Below are 19191 nucleotides of genomic sequence, written 5' to 3' on the forward strand. Positions count from 1 at the left end.
GTCTCATATGTTTTGATGTGGTGCCAACCTGCACAGCTGTTCAGTTTTCTCCATTTTGGCTCCACCAGCCAGGGGTCCTAGTAATCTAGTGTTGCTGTAACAGAAATACCACAAGTGGGTGGCTTTAACAAACATTTTTTTTTCTCATAGTTTAGGAGGTTAGAAGTCTGAATTCACAGTGCCAGCTCTACAAGAAGGCTTTCCCTTTTGGCTCTGGGGGAAGGTCCTTGTCTCTCTTCAGTTCCTGTTCCTCAGTTCCTTGCTAATTTTCACATGGCTTGGCATCTATCTTCCCCCATCTCTGCTTGCTTCTCTGTGCCTAAACTGCTCATTTTGTATCTCAAAGGTGATTAGCTTACCACATACCCTATACTGATACAACCTCATCAACATAAAAAAATCCTATTCCTAAATGGAATTACATCCACAAGTATAGGGATTAGAATTTACAACACGTATTTTTTGGGAACACAGTTCAATCCATAACAACATATATAGGCATTGTGATCCTAGTTCGGATTTTGAGGTGGAAGCAAAAAAAAGTTAGGAGGACAGGGTGTCGGGAATAATGTTTATTGAGTTACTTGAACCTCAAGCTTAGGCTAGGTTGAGAAAGGAGTTTTGTCAGAAGAATGAGGATAGATTTTAGAGAAAACAGAGAGGTCCAAGAACTGGCAATCACAGTGAGGTCAAAAAGCAGCATAGGAGGTGAAAGGAAGCTAAAGGGATAAACTCTGTGTAATCTGTAGGATGTGGCTATTTGAGATTGCAGAGATTACATAAGTAGTTCAGGGATAACCAGTGAGCAGGTGAGTTGGATAAAGTTACTGGAGACGAGGTTTAAGGACCTGAGGTCAGGGAGTTGGATAAATTATCTGTAACAGGAGTTGGCAAACTTTTTCTATAAAGGGACAGATAGTAAATATTTTAAGCTTTGTAGCCATACAACTACTCAACCCTCCTGTTGTTGCGGGAATGCAGCCTTAGACATCAATGGTGTGGCTGTGTTCCGAGAAAACTTTATTTATGAAAATAGGTGATGGGCTAAATTTGAGCTATAGGCTGTATATGAGTTGCTGAATCCTGACCTAGAGTCTTCGTACTCAAAGTGTGGTTCACAGGACCAGCAGCATTGGCATCACCAGAGAGCTTCATAGTAAATGGAATCCCATGCCCTACCCCAGACCTACTGGTTTTTAGCAAAATCCCGAAATGTTTTATATGGACACTAAAGCTTGTGAAGAACTTTGTTAAAGAGACACTAAAGCCTCTCAGGGTGATGACAGGAAGCCAGTGAATAGTTGCCAAAATCTGTAGTGAATGGGGAGGATTGATACTTGGTATTGAGGAAGAAGGGCAGAGAATGGTATGGCCAAATGGAATGGGCTTCAGACAGAAGGGCTCAAGGAAGGAAAGTTGCAGAGCAGTGGTCTGTAGCTAGAACACTGGCCCGCTTCCCTCCCTGTGGTCCAGGGGATGGGAGCAGCCACACAGCCCAGTCTCTCTCCTATCTGCTTCCTTCTCCTATACCTCTCTTGGAGCTACGTCTCCCAATTGCTCACTTTTTTCAGGTAGGAGGAGTTTACTCTTATGACTGCAGTTTTGGCCATGTGCCCAATGTGGAATTAATGAAGTTCATCGCAATGGCAACATTTGGCTCCTACCTGTCCACCTGTCCCGAGCCCGAGCCAGGCAACCTGGGTCCAACCGTCTACCACCGGGCATTCCTCCTCTACTCCTTCCTCCGCAGTGGGGAAGCACTGAACCCTGAATATTACTGTGGTGAGAGGCAGGATGGGTTGGATGTGGGATGGAAGGGAGATTATGCAGGAATTGGCTAGGAATTTGGGTCCCTGGAGGACTGAAGGTATAACTGGGACTGATCACTTTGTCACTGTTCTTTCCCATGATTTCAGTATATTCCCCTCCTATATATCTATCAGCTGACAAATAACTACTTTCTCTTTTCCCATCCTCACTTGTCTTCTAGGCTCTCAGCACCGCCTGTTTAATGAGCACCTGGTCTCCGCAAGCAGCAACCCTGCCTTGGCCCTGCGCCGGAAGAAGCACACTGAGAAGGAGGTGCCAGCCGACTTGGTCAGCACTGTGTCCGTGCGGCTTCGAGAGGGCTACAGTGTTCGAGAGGTCACGCTGGCCAAAGGTAAGGGTCTCTAGGCCCTGCTGTGTATCTCAGAAGTCACTAAGAATTAGTGTGTGGGAGAACCTGCTGAACAAAGCAAAGGCACAAATGGACCACGTGGGAAAGAATGTCTGTGAAAGGCCCTGCTTACCATATGAGACAAGTCAGTTTTTTAGTTGCCTCCCCCCCACCTCCGCCCCCCAGCATTTGGCCTCCCAGTTCCATCTCCTCCTTGCCCAAGGTGAATCAGCTGTGGGTAGTATGGTGTTCTGTTTTCAGATAACTCCTTCACACTTTTGTTCGTGTCAGTTAGCAGGCCCTGGTCCTGTAATATATGGAACCATGCTTGGAACCTTTGGCCAAGTTAGAGTGCCATGGGGTAGGTGGAGGTTTCAGATAGGACCCAGGCGTGGAGTCCTGTGCCTTCTTCCCCTAAGCACCCCTCTTGGTTCCCCTCAAGGAGGCTCCCAGCTAGAGGTAAAGCTGGTGCTGCTGTGGAAACACAACATGCGCATTGAGTATGTGGCTATGGCACCCTGGCCTCTGGAGCCCGAGGGCCCTCGAGGAACACGGGTGGAAGTGACAATGGAAGGTGGCTATGACATTCTGCATGATGTGTCCTGTGCTCTAAGGCAACCCATTCGCTCGTTGTATCGCACCCACGTTATCCGGCGCTTCTGGAACACACTGCAGAGGTGAGTGAGGTCACCACTCATTGAGTAATGCCCTGTTGGTTGTTTGGAGGAACAGATTTGTGAAGGTGGGTGCTGAGAAGAGTCACTCAGAGCACCAGGCTGTATCCAGGGGCCCATGATTCTCTGAGGCCCAAGCAGACTGAGGCTCCCCTTCTGTGAACCTGCCAAAGTCCATTGTGACTCAGGGTTGATCTTTGTTCTACAGCATTAACCAGACAGACCAGATGCTAGCCCACCTTCAGTCCTTCTCCTCTGTCCCAGAACATTTCACGCTTCCTGACAGCACCAAAAGTGGAGTGCCACTCTTCTACATCCCTCCTGGCTCCACTACCCCGGTGAGTGGCTCTGATGCTCTTTGTCCCCATTTCTTCCTACACAGACCTGGATTGGCACAGCATCTGGATTCTAGAACCACCTTCTATTTCCTTCCCTCCAGAGTCTGAGGCACCCAAACCAGAATCCTAAGTGTTAGCCTTGAGACCATATCTCCTCCCTGCTCCTAGGCCCCCAGGGGAGAAGGAGCTGTAGAGAGAGGCTATCCTCAGCAGACCACAGGTATCAGAGGTAAAAACTTAAAGAATACCTGGGTGATGGTATCCCAGCAGACCGTGAATCCTCTTACCCCGTGTTCACTTGACACACTCTGGCCTCCCCCACCACCACCTTCACCATTTGCCAGCCACCAGCCATGTAGACTGTGTACTCCCTGAAGACCATAGCTTCTCTTCGTCCTGTGTTTTCCTTACACTCAGTCTACGGCTGTCAGCCTAGCACTGACATAAGGTGGCTTATGCTAGTATGCTGTTCCTTTGTTTCTTCTCACTTTGAGTCGCGCCACATCAGCAAATGAAGGTCCCGAAAGCTTGACTCCGTCCACATCATTAAGGTCAACTCTCCTTTGAGGAGGCAGCTCTTCCCCAGTCATCTTTTGAGTACCTTCCAACCTGGGGAGCCCATCTTCTGGCTCTATATCAGACAGTGTTCCGCTGCTATTCATAAGGTTTCACTGGCTAATTCTTTTCAGAAATAGACTGCCAGGTCCTTCTTCCTAGTCTGTCTTGGTTTGAAAGCTCAGCTGAAACCTTTCTGCCATGGGGGACCCTGCTGGTATCCGAATACTGGTGGCCTAGCTTCCAGCATCGCAGCAACACGCAAGCCCCCACAGTACGACAAACTGACAGACACATGGAGGAAACATCCATTAATAATAGGAACGTGGAACGTATGAAGTATGAGTCTAGGAAAACTAGAAATTGACAAAAATGAAATGGAATGCGTAAACATTGATATCCTAGGCATTAGTGAGCTGAAACGGACTGGAATTCGCTGTTTTGAATTGGGCGATCATATTTTCTACTATGCCAGGAATGACAACTTGAAGAGGAATGGCGTTGCATTCATCGTCAAAAAGAACATTTCAAGATCTATCCTGAAGTACAACGCTGTCAGTGATAGGATAATATCCATACACCTACAAGGAAGACCAGTTAATACAACTGTTATTCAAACTTATACACCAACCACTAAGGCCAAAGATGAAGAAATTGAAGATTTTTACCAGCTTTTGCAGTCTGAAATTGATGAAACATGCATTCAGGATGCATTGATTATTACTCATGGTTGGAACGTGAAAGTTGGAAACAAAGAAGGATCAGTAGTTGGAAAATATGGCCTTGGTGATAGAAATGATGCCTTGCATGATAGAATTTTGCAAGACCAATAACTTCTTCACTGCAAATACCTTTTTTCACCAATACAAACAGCAACTGTACACATGTACCTCACCAGAGGGAATGCATAGGAATCAAGTCGACTACATCTGTGGAAAGAGATGTTGGAAAAGCTCAATATCATCCATCAGAACAAGGCCGGGGGCTGACTGAAGAACAGACCAGACCATCAGTTGCTCATATGCAAGTTCAAATTGAAACTGAAGAAAATTAGAACAAGTCCACAAGAGCCAAGAATAGATAATGACTGAAAGCCAGACGAGATGTGGAATGACATCAAGGACATCATACATGAAGAAAGCAAGTGTTCATTAAAGAGACAGGAAAGAAAGAAAAGACCAAAATGGATGTCAGAAGAGACTCTGAGACTTGCTCTTGGATATTGAGCAGCTAAAGCAAAAGGAAGAAATGATGAAGTAAAAAAACTGAACAGAAGATTTCAAAGTGTGGCTTGAGAAGATAAAGTAATATAATGACACGCGCAAAGAGCTAGAGATAGAAAACAAAAGGGAAGAACACACTTGGTATTTCTCAAGCTGGCTGAAAGAACTGAAGAAAAAATTCAAGCCTCGAGTTGCAGTAGTGAAGGATTCTATGGGGAAAAAATTAAACAATGCAGGAAGCATCAAAAGAAGATGGAAGGAATACACAGTCATTGTATCAAAAAGAATTGGTCGACATTCAACCATTTCAAGAGGTAGCACGTGATCAGGAACCCATGGTACTGAAAGAAATCCAGGCTGCGCTGAAGGCAGTGGTGAAAAACAAGGCTCTAGGAATTGACGGAATATCAATTGAGATGTTTCAACAAACAGATGCAACACTGGAAGTACTCACTCATGTGTGCCAAGAAATTTGGAAGACAGCTGCCTGGCCAACCGACTAGAAGAGAGCCATATTTGTGCCTGTTACCAAGAAAGGTGATCCAACTGAATGTGGAAATTATTGAACAATATCATTAATATCACACGCAAGTAAAATTTTGCTGAAGATCATTCAAAAGCAACTGCAGCAGTATATCGACAGGAAACTGCCAGAAAATCAGGCCAGATTCAGAAGGGGATGTGGAACTCGGGATATCATTGCTGATGTCAGATGGATCCTGGCTGAAAGCAGAGAATACCAGAAAGATGTTTACCTGTGTTTTATTGACTGTGCAAAGATACTCAGCTGTGTGGATCACAACAAATTATGGATAACATTGCGAAGAGTGGGAATTCTGGAACACTTAATTGTGCTTATGACGAACCTGTGTGTAGATCAAGAGGCAGTTGTTTGGACAGAACAAGGATATACTGTGTGGTTTAACAAGGAAAGGTGTGCATCAGAGTTGTATCCTTTCACCATATCCATTCAGTCTGTATGCTGAGCAAATAATCCGAGAAACTGGACTATATGAAGAAGAACAGGGGCGTCAGGATTGGAGGAAGACTCATTAACAACCTGCATTATGCAGATGACAGAAACTTGCTTGCTGAAAAGTGAAGAGGACTTGAAGCACTTACTGATGAAGATCAAAGAGCGTAGCCTTCAGTGTGGATTACACCTCAACATAAAGAAAACAAAAATCCTCACAACTAGACCAATAAGCAACATCACAATAAACAGGGAAAAGACTGAAGTTGTTAAGGATTTCATTTTTCTTGGATAAACAGGGAAAAGACTGAAGTAGTTAAGGATTTCATTTTTCTTGGATCCACAATCAATACCCATGGAAGCAGCAGTCAAGAAATCAAGACACATTTCATTGGGCACACCTGCTGCAAAAGACCTCTTTAAAGTATTGAAAAGCAAAGATGTCACCTTGTAGACTAATGTGCACCTGACCCATGCCATGGTATTTTCATTTGTATCAGATGCATGCGAAAGCTAGACAGTGAATAAGGAAGACCGAAGAAGAATCGATGCCTTTGAATTGTGATACTGGAGAAGAATATTGAATATACCATGGACTTCTAAAAGGACAAACAAATCTGTCTGGGAAGAAGTACAACCAGAATGCTCCTTAGAAGCAAGGATGGTGAGATTGCATCTTACATACTTTGAACATGTTGTCAGGAAGGATCAGTTCCTGGAGAAGGGCATCATGGTAAAGTAGAGGGTCAGCGAAAAAGAGGAAGACCCTCAACAAGATGGATTGACATAATGACTGCAAAAATGGGCTCAAGCATAACAATGATTGTGAGCATGGCTCAGAACCGGGCTGTATTTCGTTCTGTGGTATATAGGGTCACTATGAGTCAGAACGGACTTGACAGCACCTGACAACACCACAAAAACATGCTAGTGTGTGGTGGCATGAGGTTCTGCTATCACTGAGCAGGTTTTCCTCCAAAGTCAACGATACAGGAGCCCTGGAGGCACAGTGGTTAAGAGCTACTGCTGTGAACCAAAAGGTCAGCAGTTCGAATTCACCAGCTGCTCCTTGGAAACCCTGTGGGGCAGTTCTGCTCTGTCCTATAAGGTCGCTATGAGTAGAAATCGACTCAACGGCAGTGGTTTTTTTGTACAGTCTGTCCCTGCACTCAGTCATCCTAACCTAGCCTTCATACCAGAGGCAGCTTTTTGCCTCTGTCCCAGGCTGGGCTGTAGGTTCCTTCAGCCCTAAAGCACGGCCTTCTGTGACCCCCTAATCTGAGTCTGCGTGAGGTTCTGTGTGCTTTTTGGAGGTTGTGCCCTGGTATTCCATGAATGCTGCTATAAGGCTCTTGTTCCTGTTCTCAGGTGCTCTCCCTTCAGCACAGTGGTTCCGACTCATCCCATGCCCAGTTTGCTGCCTACTGGAAGCCAGTGCTGTCCATGGATGCTAATTCATGGCAGCGCTGGCTGCACATGCATCGCCTGGTGCTCATCCTGGAGCACGATACGTGAGTATCCTCCTCCGGCCATAGTTGGGATAGAGGAGCAGGAGTGAGGGCACAAGGACTGATGAGAAGGGAAGCAGGAAAAAACATAACAGCAGATAAGCCCTTGCTAATCTTGGCCAAGGGAAAACTATGGTCCTTTCCTAGTCTTCCTGCTTATCAGCCCCCATAGCCTCAGGCAGGGCCTGGAAGAGGCAGCTAGCAGTGTATTTGCTGCCAAGATTGGGGCTGGAAATGTCTGACCTCAACCTGTACCCCGTCTTCCCAGACCAATCCCCAAGCACTTGCACACCCCGGGCAGCAATGGACGCTACAGCACTATCCAGTGCAGGATTTCCCACTCCTCACTGACCTCCCTGCTTCGGGACTGGAGCAGCTTTGTGCTAGTGGAGGGCTATTCTTATGTCAAGCTGCTTTCCAGGTGGGCAAAGTGATGACCCCTCACTCTTCCCCCACTACCTCATCTTGTTCCTCTTCCTCTAACCCCACACCACCCCTACTTCCTCCTAAACCCATGAACTCTTAAGCTAGGGATGCTTACTGACTCCTGTTTCTCCCCAGTGCCCCAGACCAGCCCCCTTCCTCCTTCTACATGGTCCGCATCATTTCCAAGGCGCCATGCATGGTTCTTCGCTTGGGTTTTCCAATTGGCACAGCAGCACAGGCCCGACACAAGGTGAGCTGGACCTCAACTGACTTCTAGACCAAGGAGTGTAGACTAGCCTCCTCTCCACAAACCCTGCAGGGTCAAGTCTAGTAGAAAGAGAAGCCCCCAGACCAAATAAAACTTGGAGGAGAGAAGTCTCACCTTGTCTGTGGGCCCCTTCTCCCAGACCATGTAGGAGATAGGAGTAGGAGAATCTGATCCCATCTTCCTCACAGATCGTGTCAGACTTGAGGGAAGAGATCCTGCAATTACGTTTCCCCCACCGAGTACAAAGCAAGGAGCCAACACCCAAGGTGAAACGAAAAGGGCTCGGGGGCATTGGTGGGGGCAACTCTCCCTCTAAGTCACCCCCCATGCTGGGACCGCAGCAGGCCCTGTCTGACCGGCCCTGCCTTGTGGTCCTGCATAAGCCACTGGACAAGCTACTAATCAGGTTGGTAGAGAGGGTGGGATGGGGCCCAGGAGGGTAGAGGGGTATGGCTTAGCTGGATATGACTACAAATCAACTCGCGAGTTGCCCACGTTTCCCAGGTATGAGAAGCTACCCCTGGACTACCGGGCACCTTTCTTGCTGACACTGGAGCCACCAGGACCACTGCCCTTGGTGTCGGGCCGCTCAGCCTCTTCCAGCCTAGCATCACTGTCCCGCTACCTCTATCATCAGCGCTGGGTCTGGAGTGTCCCGTCAGGGCTGGCCCCTGCACTGCCCCTCAGCGCCATCGCCCAGCTACTTTCCATCCTCACTGAGTACGTCACCTGAGCCTGCCAGGCAACTTGGGATAGGGAGAGAGGGTGTAGACTCTGGGTTTGGGCATTGGCAGAAAGCCTAACCAAGACTCTTCCTTCCCCTCTCTGAGCCTCCTTCTCTTTGCTGCTGCTGTTGTGCAAAGTACCCAACACAGAGCAGTGCGTGCTACTGCCTGCCCCTCTGCTCACCACCTAGTTTATTTGTTTGGGCCTCTGGTACTCATTGAACCTGTTACATTTTGAGGAGCCAATGGTCTGAGGAGGGCCACCAGAAGACTAGGCTGGTTGCTGGGAGGTGGGTATGTAAGCAGGGGATGAAGGCGAGGCTGTACTCTGAGTGGGTCTCTCCTTCCCCCCATCCCATCCCATCTCTGCCCCTGCCTTTATGGTGCTTCAGAGTTCGTCTGTCTGAAGGGTTCCACTTCGCCTGCAGTGGGGAAGGAATCATCAACATGGTCCTGGAGCTTCCAATTCAGGTATATGCCCTTCCTTCTGACACCTCCCCACTAAGGTCTGTGATAATCCCAGGGACACTCACCTCTGAACTGAGTTGGAACTGCTGGATAATCTGTGTCACAGGGCCTGTGTGGCCAGAGGCCAGCCACAGGACAATGTGGCAAGGGGATTAAAGTCTTACGGGCTAGGGCAAGGTCTGGCCAGATCTCTGCATTGGCTGGAGTTTGCCCAAGATCTCCATCTTACCCACAGAATGAGCCACCTGGGCAGGCTGCAGCTGAAGAGAAACACACATGTGTTGTTCAATACATCCTTTTCCCCCCACACTCTACCTCCACCAAAGACAGGTTAGACCTGACCCCTTCCTAAGACTTGCCTTTCCAGATTCCCCTTCCTCCCCACTGTCCCTCTTACCCTAAATTCCATCTCCCATATCCTGAGATTATCTTGATCCCAGAGTTGGGAGTAGTGGCAGTTTTTAGATGCTTCATCAGGCAGATTATGGCACCATGTGGCTCTCCTCTCTGCTTGCCCCCTTCCCATCCTTCATGGGGCACTCCCTGGCCCTGAGGTTCTGGACTGAACTCTGTTCTTCTCTGGGCTCAGACGCTTTCCTCCTTTAGTTTCTCAACAGACGATGACAACGATGTGGAGGTGGAGGCTCTGGAGGGAGACTCAGAGCTCAATCTGGTCACAGAAGTCTGGGTGGAGCCACAGTGTGGGCGTGTGGGACCTGGCCCGGAAAGCTGGAAGCACCTCCAGGACTTGACATACCGTGAGATCCCCCAGGCTGTGAGTGATTACAGAATACTACCCTTACCCTTTACCAGGTTTGGGTGCCTTCTCCCGTGGAGTACCACACGCAGCCTGTGGGTATCCTTGTCCCTCTGAATCTCTATTCTGAATGTCTGTGACTGCCTGGGCTTCCCTGAAGCTGGGGGCTGGGGCACTCTGGGCTAGGTGGGGCTGACCTCCTGACCTCCGATGTTCACCCCTTAGCTCCACCCACGGGATGCTGCCTGCATAGGCTCCATGCTGAGCTTTGAGTACCTGATACAGCTGTGCCAGAGCAAGGAATGGAGTCCTCTGCCCCAAGAGCCAAGGGTCTCTGATGGTCAGTGGGGAAGGTGGCCCACTGGGTGGAGCAGGGAAGTGGCTAGGTACAGGCAGTTTAGCCAGGTCTCACTATATGTCTTTGCTTCTTTCCCTCCCTCCTAGAATTGGACCAGGGAGGAGACACCTGCGTTTATGAGATCCCCTTCCATTTTGACCTGATGGGATTGTTGCCACAGTGCCAGCAACTCCAGATGTTCTTCCTTCTGCTTTCACGAGGTAGACAAACTTTGTACCCACTAACCTCACACTGAATGGGCCAGCAAGCCTGGGACAGTTAGAATAGAAAGCAGATGAGTCAGCAAATGAACAAGTGAGCAGTGGGACAGGAGGAAGCTGTGAGGCCGAAGGAGAGGCTTTGCTGGTCAGGGCTGAGCTGGGGGCAGCGGGCAGCAGGAGGCTCTTGGTGCTGAGCAGAGTGTGTGTCGGGCAGAGCCAGAGGGCGTCCCTCTCGCCGAGGGGCCCTGTCCCGCCAACGACATGGTGCTGTGCCTGCTGCACAGCTGCCTGGGGCAGGAGCTGAGTGATCGGGAGATACCACTGACCACTGCTGACCAGGCTGCCTTCTTAAGTGAGGTGCTGCGGCGGACCTGCCATGGTTCAGGTGAGCTTGAACACCCCACCTCTTTTCTAATGTTAGGCTCTGGCCCAGCCCTTTTCCCCCGCCCCACGGTAGTTTCTGCCTTTGGGTTTTGCCCTGCCTCTCTTCTGGCCCTGCCCTCAGCTACCATTTCTATCTCCATTGTACATTGTAGGTCCAGAGGAACTACCGATGGAGGGCCATGGGGTCCTGAAGGATCAAGCAGTCAGTAGCACCCCGGCCACTGGAGACTTAACTCTTATCAACATGGTCAGCACTGGCTCTTCTCCTGGAGCCCTTTTCATACCGACCTTCTTCCAATCACCCTGTATTCATGCCCCAACTTTCCATCACCCTTGATTCTAAATGTCTCTTGTCATTTTCCTTTGTCCTGGATCTTTCAAGGTGTAACTAAGGTTGTGGGGGTTGGATGTTCCCTTATCGATGGCTCTGATTTTCTGTTTCTCTCTTACAGAGTGTAGGTCCTCCTGAAACTCTCAAGCCTCTCATCCCTACCCAGCCCGTTCAGTGGCGCTGCTATGCAAGACTTGTGACCCCCCAGCATGTATTTCTGAGTTTTCTCCCAGCTGCCTTCTCAGGTATCAATCACCGTCCTTTCTTACTAACCGCCTCAGTTACAAGCCCTTAAAAGTTCCTCACTGGCCCTCCAGACCGCTCTGATTTATGTCTCTCTTTTCTTCTTCAGATGTCCGGCGTCTGGCTGCCTATGGCTTAGAGGGACCATCTCTAGAAGAGACAAAGCCTAAGTTTGGGGATTGGAGTGGGGCCCCCAGCCTCAAAGATCTGGAAGGAACTGGGGTGAAGACTATGAAGCCCCAGGTTCCCATCCTCAGTGTAACCCCAGCCGGTGGTAAGGCTGCTGACTCTTTGAAGTCAGTGCAGCAGGAGTGGGAGTGGGGAGTAAATGGAGGGTTTGAGACCATATGACACCTCTTGCCCACAGACAATGCCCAGAATCAAGACGAGCTGAGTCCACCCCTCTGTCGGGACTTACAGGCTTATACTGGGCGTCAGGCTCCCCAAACCGAGGGTGCAGATGGACCCCGGACCCGATGTCCTGTCTACATCTATAGCTGTTCGCTGGAGGCACTGAGGGAGCAAATGGTTGGCATGCAGCCCCCTCAGGTACCTCGAGACCTCATCTTCCGGTGAGTGCCCTCAATATTGACCTATGTTGACCCTTAACCATAGCTCCCAGCCAAGGCTCAGTTATACGCTCGTGGGCATGAGCGGCAGGTTGACTGTCAGCAGCGGGAACTCAGCTTCTTAGCCATGTCTTGCCAACACTGCTGACCATGTGTAGGCAAATCTGTTGAACTTGTTGGCCCATGAATGTATTTGGTAAGGGTTCATAGACGATTCAGCTGAGTGTGGGTGATGATGTGTCTGAGCTATCGGCTAAGGGAGTTGACCAGGCTCTGTTTTTCCTCTCATGTCTAGGACTCAATTCCTCGACCACTCTTCCCCATCCTCAGCCTGGATGGAGCCCAGGTACAAGGAGGCAGCCAACCATTGTGCCTTGCTGCAGGAGCATGCACAGCGATGCTACGTCCGTGGTGAGCAGGAAGACCACAAGAGGGAGCTGCAGGGAGGAGTGGGGCTTAGAGTAAAGAGATAGAGGGATTATAGATACGGAGACTAGAGAGGCTGTTCCAGAGCTTGATCCTGGTGGCCCCTTTCACCTCTGTCAGGGCTGTTCCGCAACTTGCAACAAGCACAGAGTGTGACCTCCCAGGACTTACTGACAGCAGTGGATGCCTGTGAGGAGCTACTGCAAGAAGTAGACATCACCCACTTTCTGCTCACACTGTGTGGCCACACTTGTGGTTTGCCTCATGCACCGCCAAGCCCTGGTCCTCTCAGCCCTGGGCCCTTCAGCAGCAGCATCGAGGAGGGCCCTGAGCCTCGGGAGCGAGCTGTCCTAGCTTCTGAGTCCAGGTTAGGATTGTACTTGAATGATGTACTAAGGATCACACAGACAAAGCCCCTATAACCAGTCACCTTCCAATCCAGGGAAATAGCAGTACAAGGTAGTACCGAAGCACCAGAGAAGCAGTAATGCCTTGTCACTGACTTCCTGGCTCCCACCTGGGCTTTTTTGTCCCACTTGCATGGGTAACAGTCTGCCTCCCAGGTCTTCTGTCCTCTCCTGTCTCAGTGTGAAGTTGAGCTGGGTTGAGTTAAGGAGTTCTAGGTTGCCAACAGTGAAAGTAGATCCTTGTTCCAGGAACATTCATACAATAGCAGCAATCCCCCACCAATTTGTGAGTTTCATAGGGGCAAAGAACTATGTGTGCTTTGCTTACTACTGAGCCCCCAGCTCACCTTAGGAGTTCCACGCATCCCTGTTAAAGGGAGGAGTGGAGGGAGGAAGGGAGAAAGCAAGCAGGCAGACAGGTAACTTGTCTAACATCGGCAATGTATTAACATTGGGGAAACAGAGAAATGGGTATGCTGATGACTCCCAGATTGAAACTCCAGCCCAGATCCCTCTCCAGAGCTCTAGACACCTCCCATCTATGTGCCTCCAAAATGAACACGTGTTCTTCCCATCAAACCTTGCTTCCCTGCCTGTGTTCTTCATTCACGATAAACAATATCACCCTCCAACCAGCGGTCCAAGTCCAAAAATAGAAGTTATGCTGACTCGTTGCTCTGTTTCACAGAAATGTCTAGGCATTAAGAAATGTGGAGGTTAGAGCCGGATGTGTGGGTTGGTTCCCCCTGCCTCTGTTACCTCCTGTGGTGTGTGCCGAGCATCCTTCTTAGAGACACCAGCAGGTGTGGGCAGCTCCCCAGTTGGAAGTAGGCTCCTCTGGGACTTGGTGGTTCTTAAGTTCCAACACCCTCCCCTCTTGTCAATCAGCATAGAGACCGAGGACTTAAGCGAGCCTGAGTTCCAGAGCACTCGTGTCCCTGGCCATCTAGACCCTGGCCCGGAGATCTCTCTGACAGATGTCTGCCAGCTCAGAGGACAGGCACATGATGCCCTTCATAGCCTCATCCAGGTGGGATGCTAGGGAGAGAGCAGAGTCCTGCCTTATGCAAGGAGGCTCCTCTCTTCTGAGCTGGGGTGTGTAGGTGTGCTGTTCTGGGGCAGGGGTACTGTCCTGCCCTGAGCCTGGCTGACATAGCCTCCTTCTGACACCCACACAGGAGAAGTTCCTGGAGATTAGTCGTCTCCACTTCCAAACAGTGCCCTCCAATCCTCACTACTTCTTCTATTGCCCTCCATCCAGTAGGCGAGAGGTGCGTGTTTTCTTCCTTACCTCCCCCATACTCCCACTCTCTACCCCAGTGGCCCGACTCAGCCCATCCGAATCCGCTTAAATCCTGGTTCTGGTTCCTTGAGGCCTGGGAGTGGCTTGTCCTGCCTTGAGTTAAGCTGTCTCTATTTTTTTTGCCAGGATGAGGGCCCTCGGGACACAGTAGACAGAAAAGTCAGTGACCTGGAGTTTTCAGAGGCTGAGTTGATAGGCGAAGAAGGTGTGTGGGCATGGGGATAGAGGTGGGGTAGCCTGTTTCAATCCAGGGTTCAGGGGTTCTACTGCTGACCCCTCTCATTGACCACACGATGTACATCACTAGGAGACACATCTACCTGCTGTGTGGTCACTGAGAGTGACCCAGAGCTGGAGGTAGAGTACCGTGAGAGCCGAGAACCAGACCTGGGGCCTGCTGGGCTGGACTCCGCCTCGCTGTCTGACGCAGACACTGTCAACCCTGATGAAGACTCCTTCAGTATCCTAGGGGGTGACTCGCCCACTGGGCCAGAGAGCCTCATGCATGACCTGCCACCACTCTTCCTGCACCTCACGTGTTCCATGCGGCTGCGTGGGCAGCACAGCTCAGTACCTGTCTGCAGCCTGCCCACCTGCCTGAGTAAGGGGCTTGGGGGTGCCCAGGGGAGGGTCAGAGGTCTCAGCACAGCCTGCCTGCCTATCTGGTGGTAGGGGCGTACCTAGGGGTGTCACTCTTTAGAACTCAGAACTGGGAATCTGTGCTGGCCCCGGGGCTCCCAGCAACCCTCAGCTTTTCTCCTCTCCCAGGCCAAGTGCTGTCCAGCCTGGAGGGTGCCCCCATTAGAGGCCGAGTTCCCCTGAGAGACCTCAGTGTCACGCTGGATGTCTTTGTCCTGACCTTGCCCCTAGAAGTGGAACTTCCCCCAGCCTCGGACCCTCAGCACCACCGGTATGGCAGCAAGTTTGATTGTGGGGGGGCAGGGTTGGTGATCTGGGACCTTACTGGGTTGAGGGGACCATTAAAGAAATGTAGGGCATTTGGGGACCAAGAAGACCGTGAGGATTCCAAGAAGGGAATGATGAGGCCCTGGGAGCATAGTAACAGCTGACTTTTGATTTTTGCTCCCACCCTGTTCAGGTCAACGTCTGAGAGCAGTGCTTCATTCCCACGATCCCCAGGGCAACCATCATCTTTAAGATCAGATGATGGCCTGGGGCCCCCACTGCCACCTCCAGGAGGAGAGAGGTACTTCCTTATATCCATCTCAGAGCTTCTTGCTTTCCCTTAGTTTCGTTTTCTGAAAACCAGTATCTAAACCTTTCTCCCGATAAGGCACCCAGGACTGTCCAACCTGGCCACACCCCACAGGCTGGCCATTGAGACCACCATGAGTGAGGTGAGACCCTCCCCACCCCCAACACTGTACCTGATACCCTTTCTATCATCTAAGTGATTCTGTGATTGAATTGAGGCCTCCCCTAGTCTGTAAGGCAAAGTATCTTCTAGTCTGATAGTGAGGTAAGCAATGAGGTAAGCAAGGGAGTGTCCTCCCTGAGGGTGCTCTCCTACATCCTCTGCCTTTTGCCGCTTCCTGGATTGCCCTCTGACTCTAGATCCGCTGGTTGCTGAAGGATGAGATGGTGGCAGCACTCCGCAGAGCAGGCATCCCCCAGAGTTCTACCCTGCACTGCGTAGCTGCCCACATCCATAGCTCTCCTGGACGGTCCACCTGCCTTCGCCAAACTTTGCCACTGAGTTTTGTATTTGGGCCAGAACGTTCCCTCACACAGTTCAAGGAGGTAAGCTGCCTTCAGAACACTCCATGAACACCTTGGTACCCATCCTTCCCTGAACTCCGGGCACATGTCTGGAAGACTCTGTGTTTGAGTCCATAGAATTAATCTTCCTGCTCACCTCCTCAGCCCCTATGCCTGGCAGCCCAGCTCAGTGGAATGAGACCCAGTTTCTAACCTTGTCGCTGGGCCTGTGTAAGCTTAGGCAGTTACTGAGCCTTTCCTGAAGCTCCTTACCTGAGCAGTGGGAATGGTAGCAGCATCTGCTTTACCAGATAGTTGTGAGGGTTTAATGACGTGTGCGGGCACCGTGTGTGTGGAGGGCTGCCCCTGCTGAAACTGTGATCTTGACTTCTGCTCTCCAGGAGTTCCGCCGCCTCCACCTTCCTGGCCATGTTCTTCTTGAGGACCTTGACAGTGGCTTCTTCTTTGTGGCAGCTGGCCAACAGCCAGGTGGGTCCCCTGGGGAGCCCCCTCCAACAGCCTGGGCTTGGCACAGCCATGAAGACAGGGCTGAAGGCATCGAAGGGGAGGTGAGTCTTTCCTGGACTGACCTGGGAATGGAGGTAGGTGGTTGTGGGTATTTTGGGGCCTGTACCTCAGTTCTGGCTTCTGCTCCATAGGCCCTGACAGCCAGCCCCCAAGCCCCTGGCTCCCCAGAGGATTCTGAGGGCCCTCCCCTCATCAGCCTGTCCAGCCTGCCACAGGGAGGTAAGAGAGAACTTGAAGGGCAAAGTCTAGGGGTCAGGACCAGCTTCCATGGATTGAGAGCAGCCCCAGGCATTTCCCTTCTCTCTCCAGGGAGCCAGCCTGGGCCCAGCCGGGGACTAAGCCTCATGTCCAGTCAGGGCAGTGTGGACTCAGACCACCTAGGTAAGCTCGGGGAGGGGTGGGGGATCCAAGCCGGTGGGGAGGAGACTTCGGGCTGTGTAGGGAAAGGTCTGGGCAGGAGGTAAACTGACCAATCTGGAGGAGGGACCATCAAGCCTGATGCACTTGGAGGCTCATGTGGGCCAGACTCAGCTAGGGGCGGGGCTGAACTTCAGCACCTTTGGCGCAGGTTATGATGGTGGCAGCAGTGGCTCAGACAGTGAGGGTCCCTCTGAGACCCTCGGTGAGAAGGCGCCCTTTACATTGCGAACTCCACCTGGGCCAGCACCTCCACAGCCTTCGCTCTCAGGCCTCCCTGGACCCTGCCTGCCTGACTTTTGGCTCATCATCCGGGTGCTGCAGGATCGTGTAGAAATATACGCACATGCACGGTAAGTAGAAGCCAGGCCTGGCATTAACTTCTTCTACCTGTTTCCACAACACCCGTCTTCAGTGTTATTAAAAACTGAGAATTTGTATGGGGATCTGACTTATATTCTGAGGTTGGGAGCACCAGATCATTTCCCAATATTGTCGATGTTGTTATGTGCCATCGAGTCGGTTCCAACTCATAGCGACCCTACATGCAACAAAATGAAACACTGCCTGGTCCTGCACCATCCTCACAATCATTGTTATGCTTAAGCCCATTGTTGCAGCTACTGTGTCAGGCCATCTCATTGACTGATTTTCGCTGACCCTCTACACTGCCAAGCATGATGTCCTTCTCCAGGAATTGATCCCACCTGACAACATGCCCAAAGTATGTGAGACATAGTCTCACCATCCTTGCTTCTAAGGAGCGTTCTCACTGCACTTCTTCCAAGAAAGATTTGTTCTTTTGGTAGTCCGTGGCATATTCAGTATCATTCTCTAACACCACATTTCAAAAGCATCAATTCTTCTCCAGTCTTCTTTATTCATGGTCCAGCCGTCACATGCATAGGAGGCAATTGAAAACACCATGGCGTGGGTCAGGCGCACCTTGGTCTTCAAGGTGACATCTTTGCTTTTCAACACTTTCAGGAGGTCTTCTGCAACCCATTTGTCCAATGCAATGTGTCTTTTGATTTCTTGACTGCTGCTTCCATGGGTGTTAATTGTGGATCCAAGTAAAAATGAAATCCTTGACAACTTCAGTCTTTTCTGCATTTATCATCATGTTGCTTACTGGTCCAGTTGTGAAGATTTTTGTTTTCTTTCTTTATTTTTATTGTGCTTTAAGTGAAAGTTTACAATTCAAGTCAGTTTCTCACACAAAAACTTAGACTCACACTGCTATGTGACCATAGTTGCTCTCCCTACAATGTGAAAGCACCCTGTATTTCTCATGTCCTTTCAATGAGCTCCTCTCCCCTCCGCCTTCTCATCTCGCCTCCAGACAGGAACCGCCCAGATAGTCTCATGTGTCTACTTGAACTAAGAAGCATACTCCTCACGCGTATCATTTTATGTCTTATAGTCCAGTCTAATCTTTGACTAAAGACTTGGCTTCAGGAATGGTTTTGGTTTGGGGCTAACAGAGAGTCCTGGGGCCATGACTTCTGGGGTTCCTCCAGCCTCAGTCGGACCATTAAGTCTGATCTTTTCACTAGAATTTGAGGCCTGCATCCCACTTTTCTCCTGCTCCATCAGGGATTCTCTGTTGTGTTCCCTGTCCGGGCAGTCGTTGCTGGTAGCCAGGTACCATCTAGTTCTTCTGGTCTTGGGCTGATGGAGTCTCTGGCTTACGTGGCCCTTTCTGTCTCTTGGACTCATATTTCCTTCTGTCTTTGGTGTTCTTCTCCTTTGCTCCAGGTGGGTTCAGACCAATTGAGGCATCTTAGATGGCTGCTTGCTAGCTTTTAAGACCCCAGATGCCCCTCACCAAAGTGGGATGCAGAACATTTTCTTAATATACTTTGTTATGCCAGTTGGCCTAGATGTCCCCCGAAACTGTGGTCCCCAGGCCCCTGCCCCCGCTACTGTGTCCCTTGAAGTATTTGATTGTATTCAGGAAACTTCTTAGCTTTTGGTTTAGTCCACTTGTGCTGATTTCCCCTGTATTGTGTGTTGTCCTTACTGTCACCTAAAATAATTCTTGTCTACCATCTAATTAGTAAATACCCCTCTGCCTCCCTCCCCACCCTGGTAACTATCAAATAATGTTTTCTTTTGTATTTAAACTTTTTCCTGAGTTCTTATAATATTGGTCTCATACAATATTTGTCCTTTTGCAACTGACTAATTTCACTCAGCATAATACCTTCCAGATTCATCCTTGTTATGGTTC

At 50.1% G+C, this 19191-nt stretch overlaps 1 protein-coding gene across 11 annotated transcripts in view; it reads left to right on the forward strand.

The window, feature by feature from the left end:
* SZT2 (SZT2 subunit of KICSTOR complex) overlaps nt 1-19191 on the forward strand; it is a 77736-nt gene that overhangs the window by 29591 nt on the left and 28954 nt on the right. For all 11 annotated transcript variants that reach the window (XR_010321382.1, XR_010321383.1, XM_064281835.1 and 8 more), the window contains 33 exons: nt 1572-1782; nt 1991-2161; nt 2601-2835; nt 3041-3170; nt 7290-7432; nt 7698-7850; nt 7991-8105; nt 8312-8529; nt 8628-8843; nt 9241-9319; nt 9552-9646; nt 9923-10091; nt 10299-10413; nt 10518-10631; nt 10846-11016; nt 11168-11262; nt 11468-11591; nt 11699-11863; nt 11957-12161; nt 12454-12569; nt 12705-12951; nt 13880-14021; nt 14170-14262; nt 14421-14499; nt 14602-14895; nt 15063-15204; nt 15394-15501; nt 15589-15652; nt 15870-16055; nt 16415-16582; nt 16673-16760; nt 16851-16922; nt 17110-17311. Coding sequence is in view for 9 of the 11 variants with exons in the window: in XM_064281835.1 (XP_064137905.1) it covers nt 1572-1782; nt 1991-2161; nt 2601-2835; nt 3041-3170; nt 7290-7432; nt 7698-7850; nt 7991-8105; nt 8312-8529; nt 8628-8843; nt 9241-9319; nt 9552-9646; nt 9923-10091; nt 10299-10413; nt 10518-10631; nt 10846-11016; nt 11168-11262; nt 11468-11591; nt 11699-11863; nt 11957-12161; nt 12454-12569; nt 12705-12951; nt 13880-14021; nt 14170-14262; nt 14421-14499; nt 14602-14895; nt 15063-15204; nt 15394-15501; nt 15589-15652; nt 15870-16055; nt 16415-16582; nt 16673-16760; nt 16851-16922; nt 17110-17311 (4925 nt within the window). In the remaining 2 variants the exon portion in view is untranslated. The remainder of the gene's footprint in view (nt 1-1571; nt 1783-1990; nt 2162-2600; nt 2836-3040; nt 3171-7289; nt 7433-7697; nt 7851-7990; nt 8106-8311; nt 8530-8627; nt 8844-9240; nt 9320-9551; nt 9647-9922; nt 10092-10298; nt 10414-10517; nt 10632-10845; nt 11017-11167; nt 11263-11467; nt 11592-11698; nt 11864-11956; nt 12162-12453; nt 12570-12704; nt 12952-13879; nt 14022-14169; nt 14263-14420; nt 14500-14601; nt 14896-15062; nt 15205-15393; nt 15502-15588; nt 15653-15869; nt 16056-16414; nt 16583-16672; nt 16761-16850; nt 16923-17109; nt 17312-19191) is intronic.

The sequence above is a fragment of the Loxodonta africana genome, chromosome 3 (genome assembly GCF_030014295.1).
Source record: "Loxodonta africana isolate mLoxAfr1 chromosome 3, mLoxAfr1.hap2, whole genome shotgun sequence".
Lineage (NCBI taxonomy): Eukaryota > Metazoa > Chordata > Mammalia > Proboscidea > Elephantidae > Loxodonta > Loxodonta africana.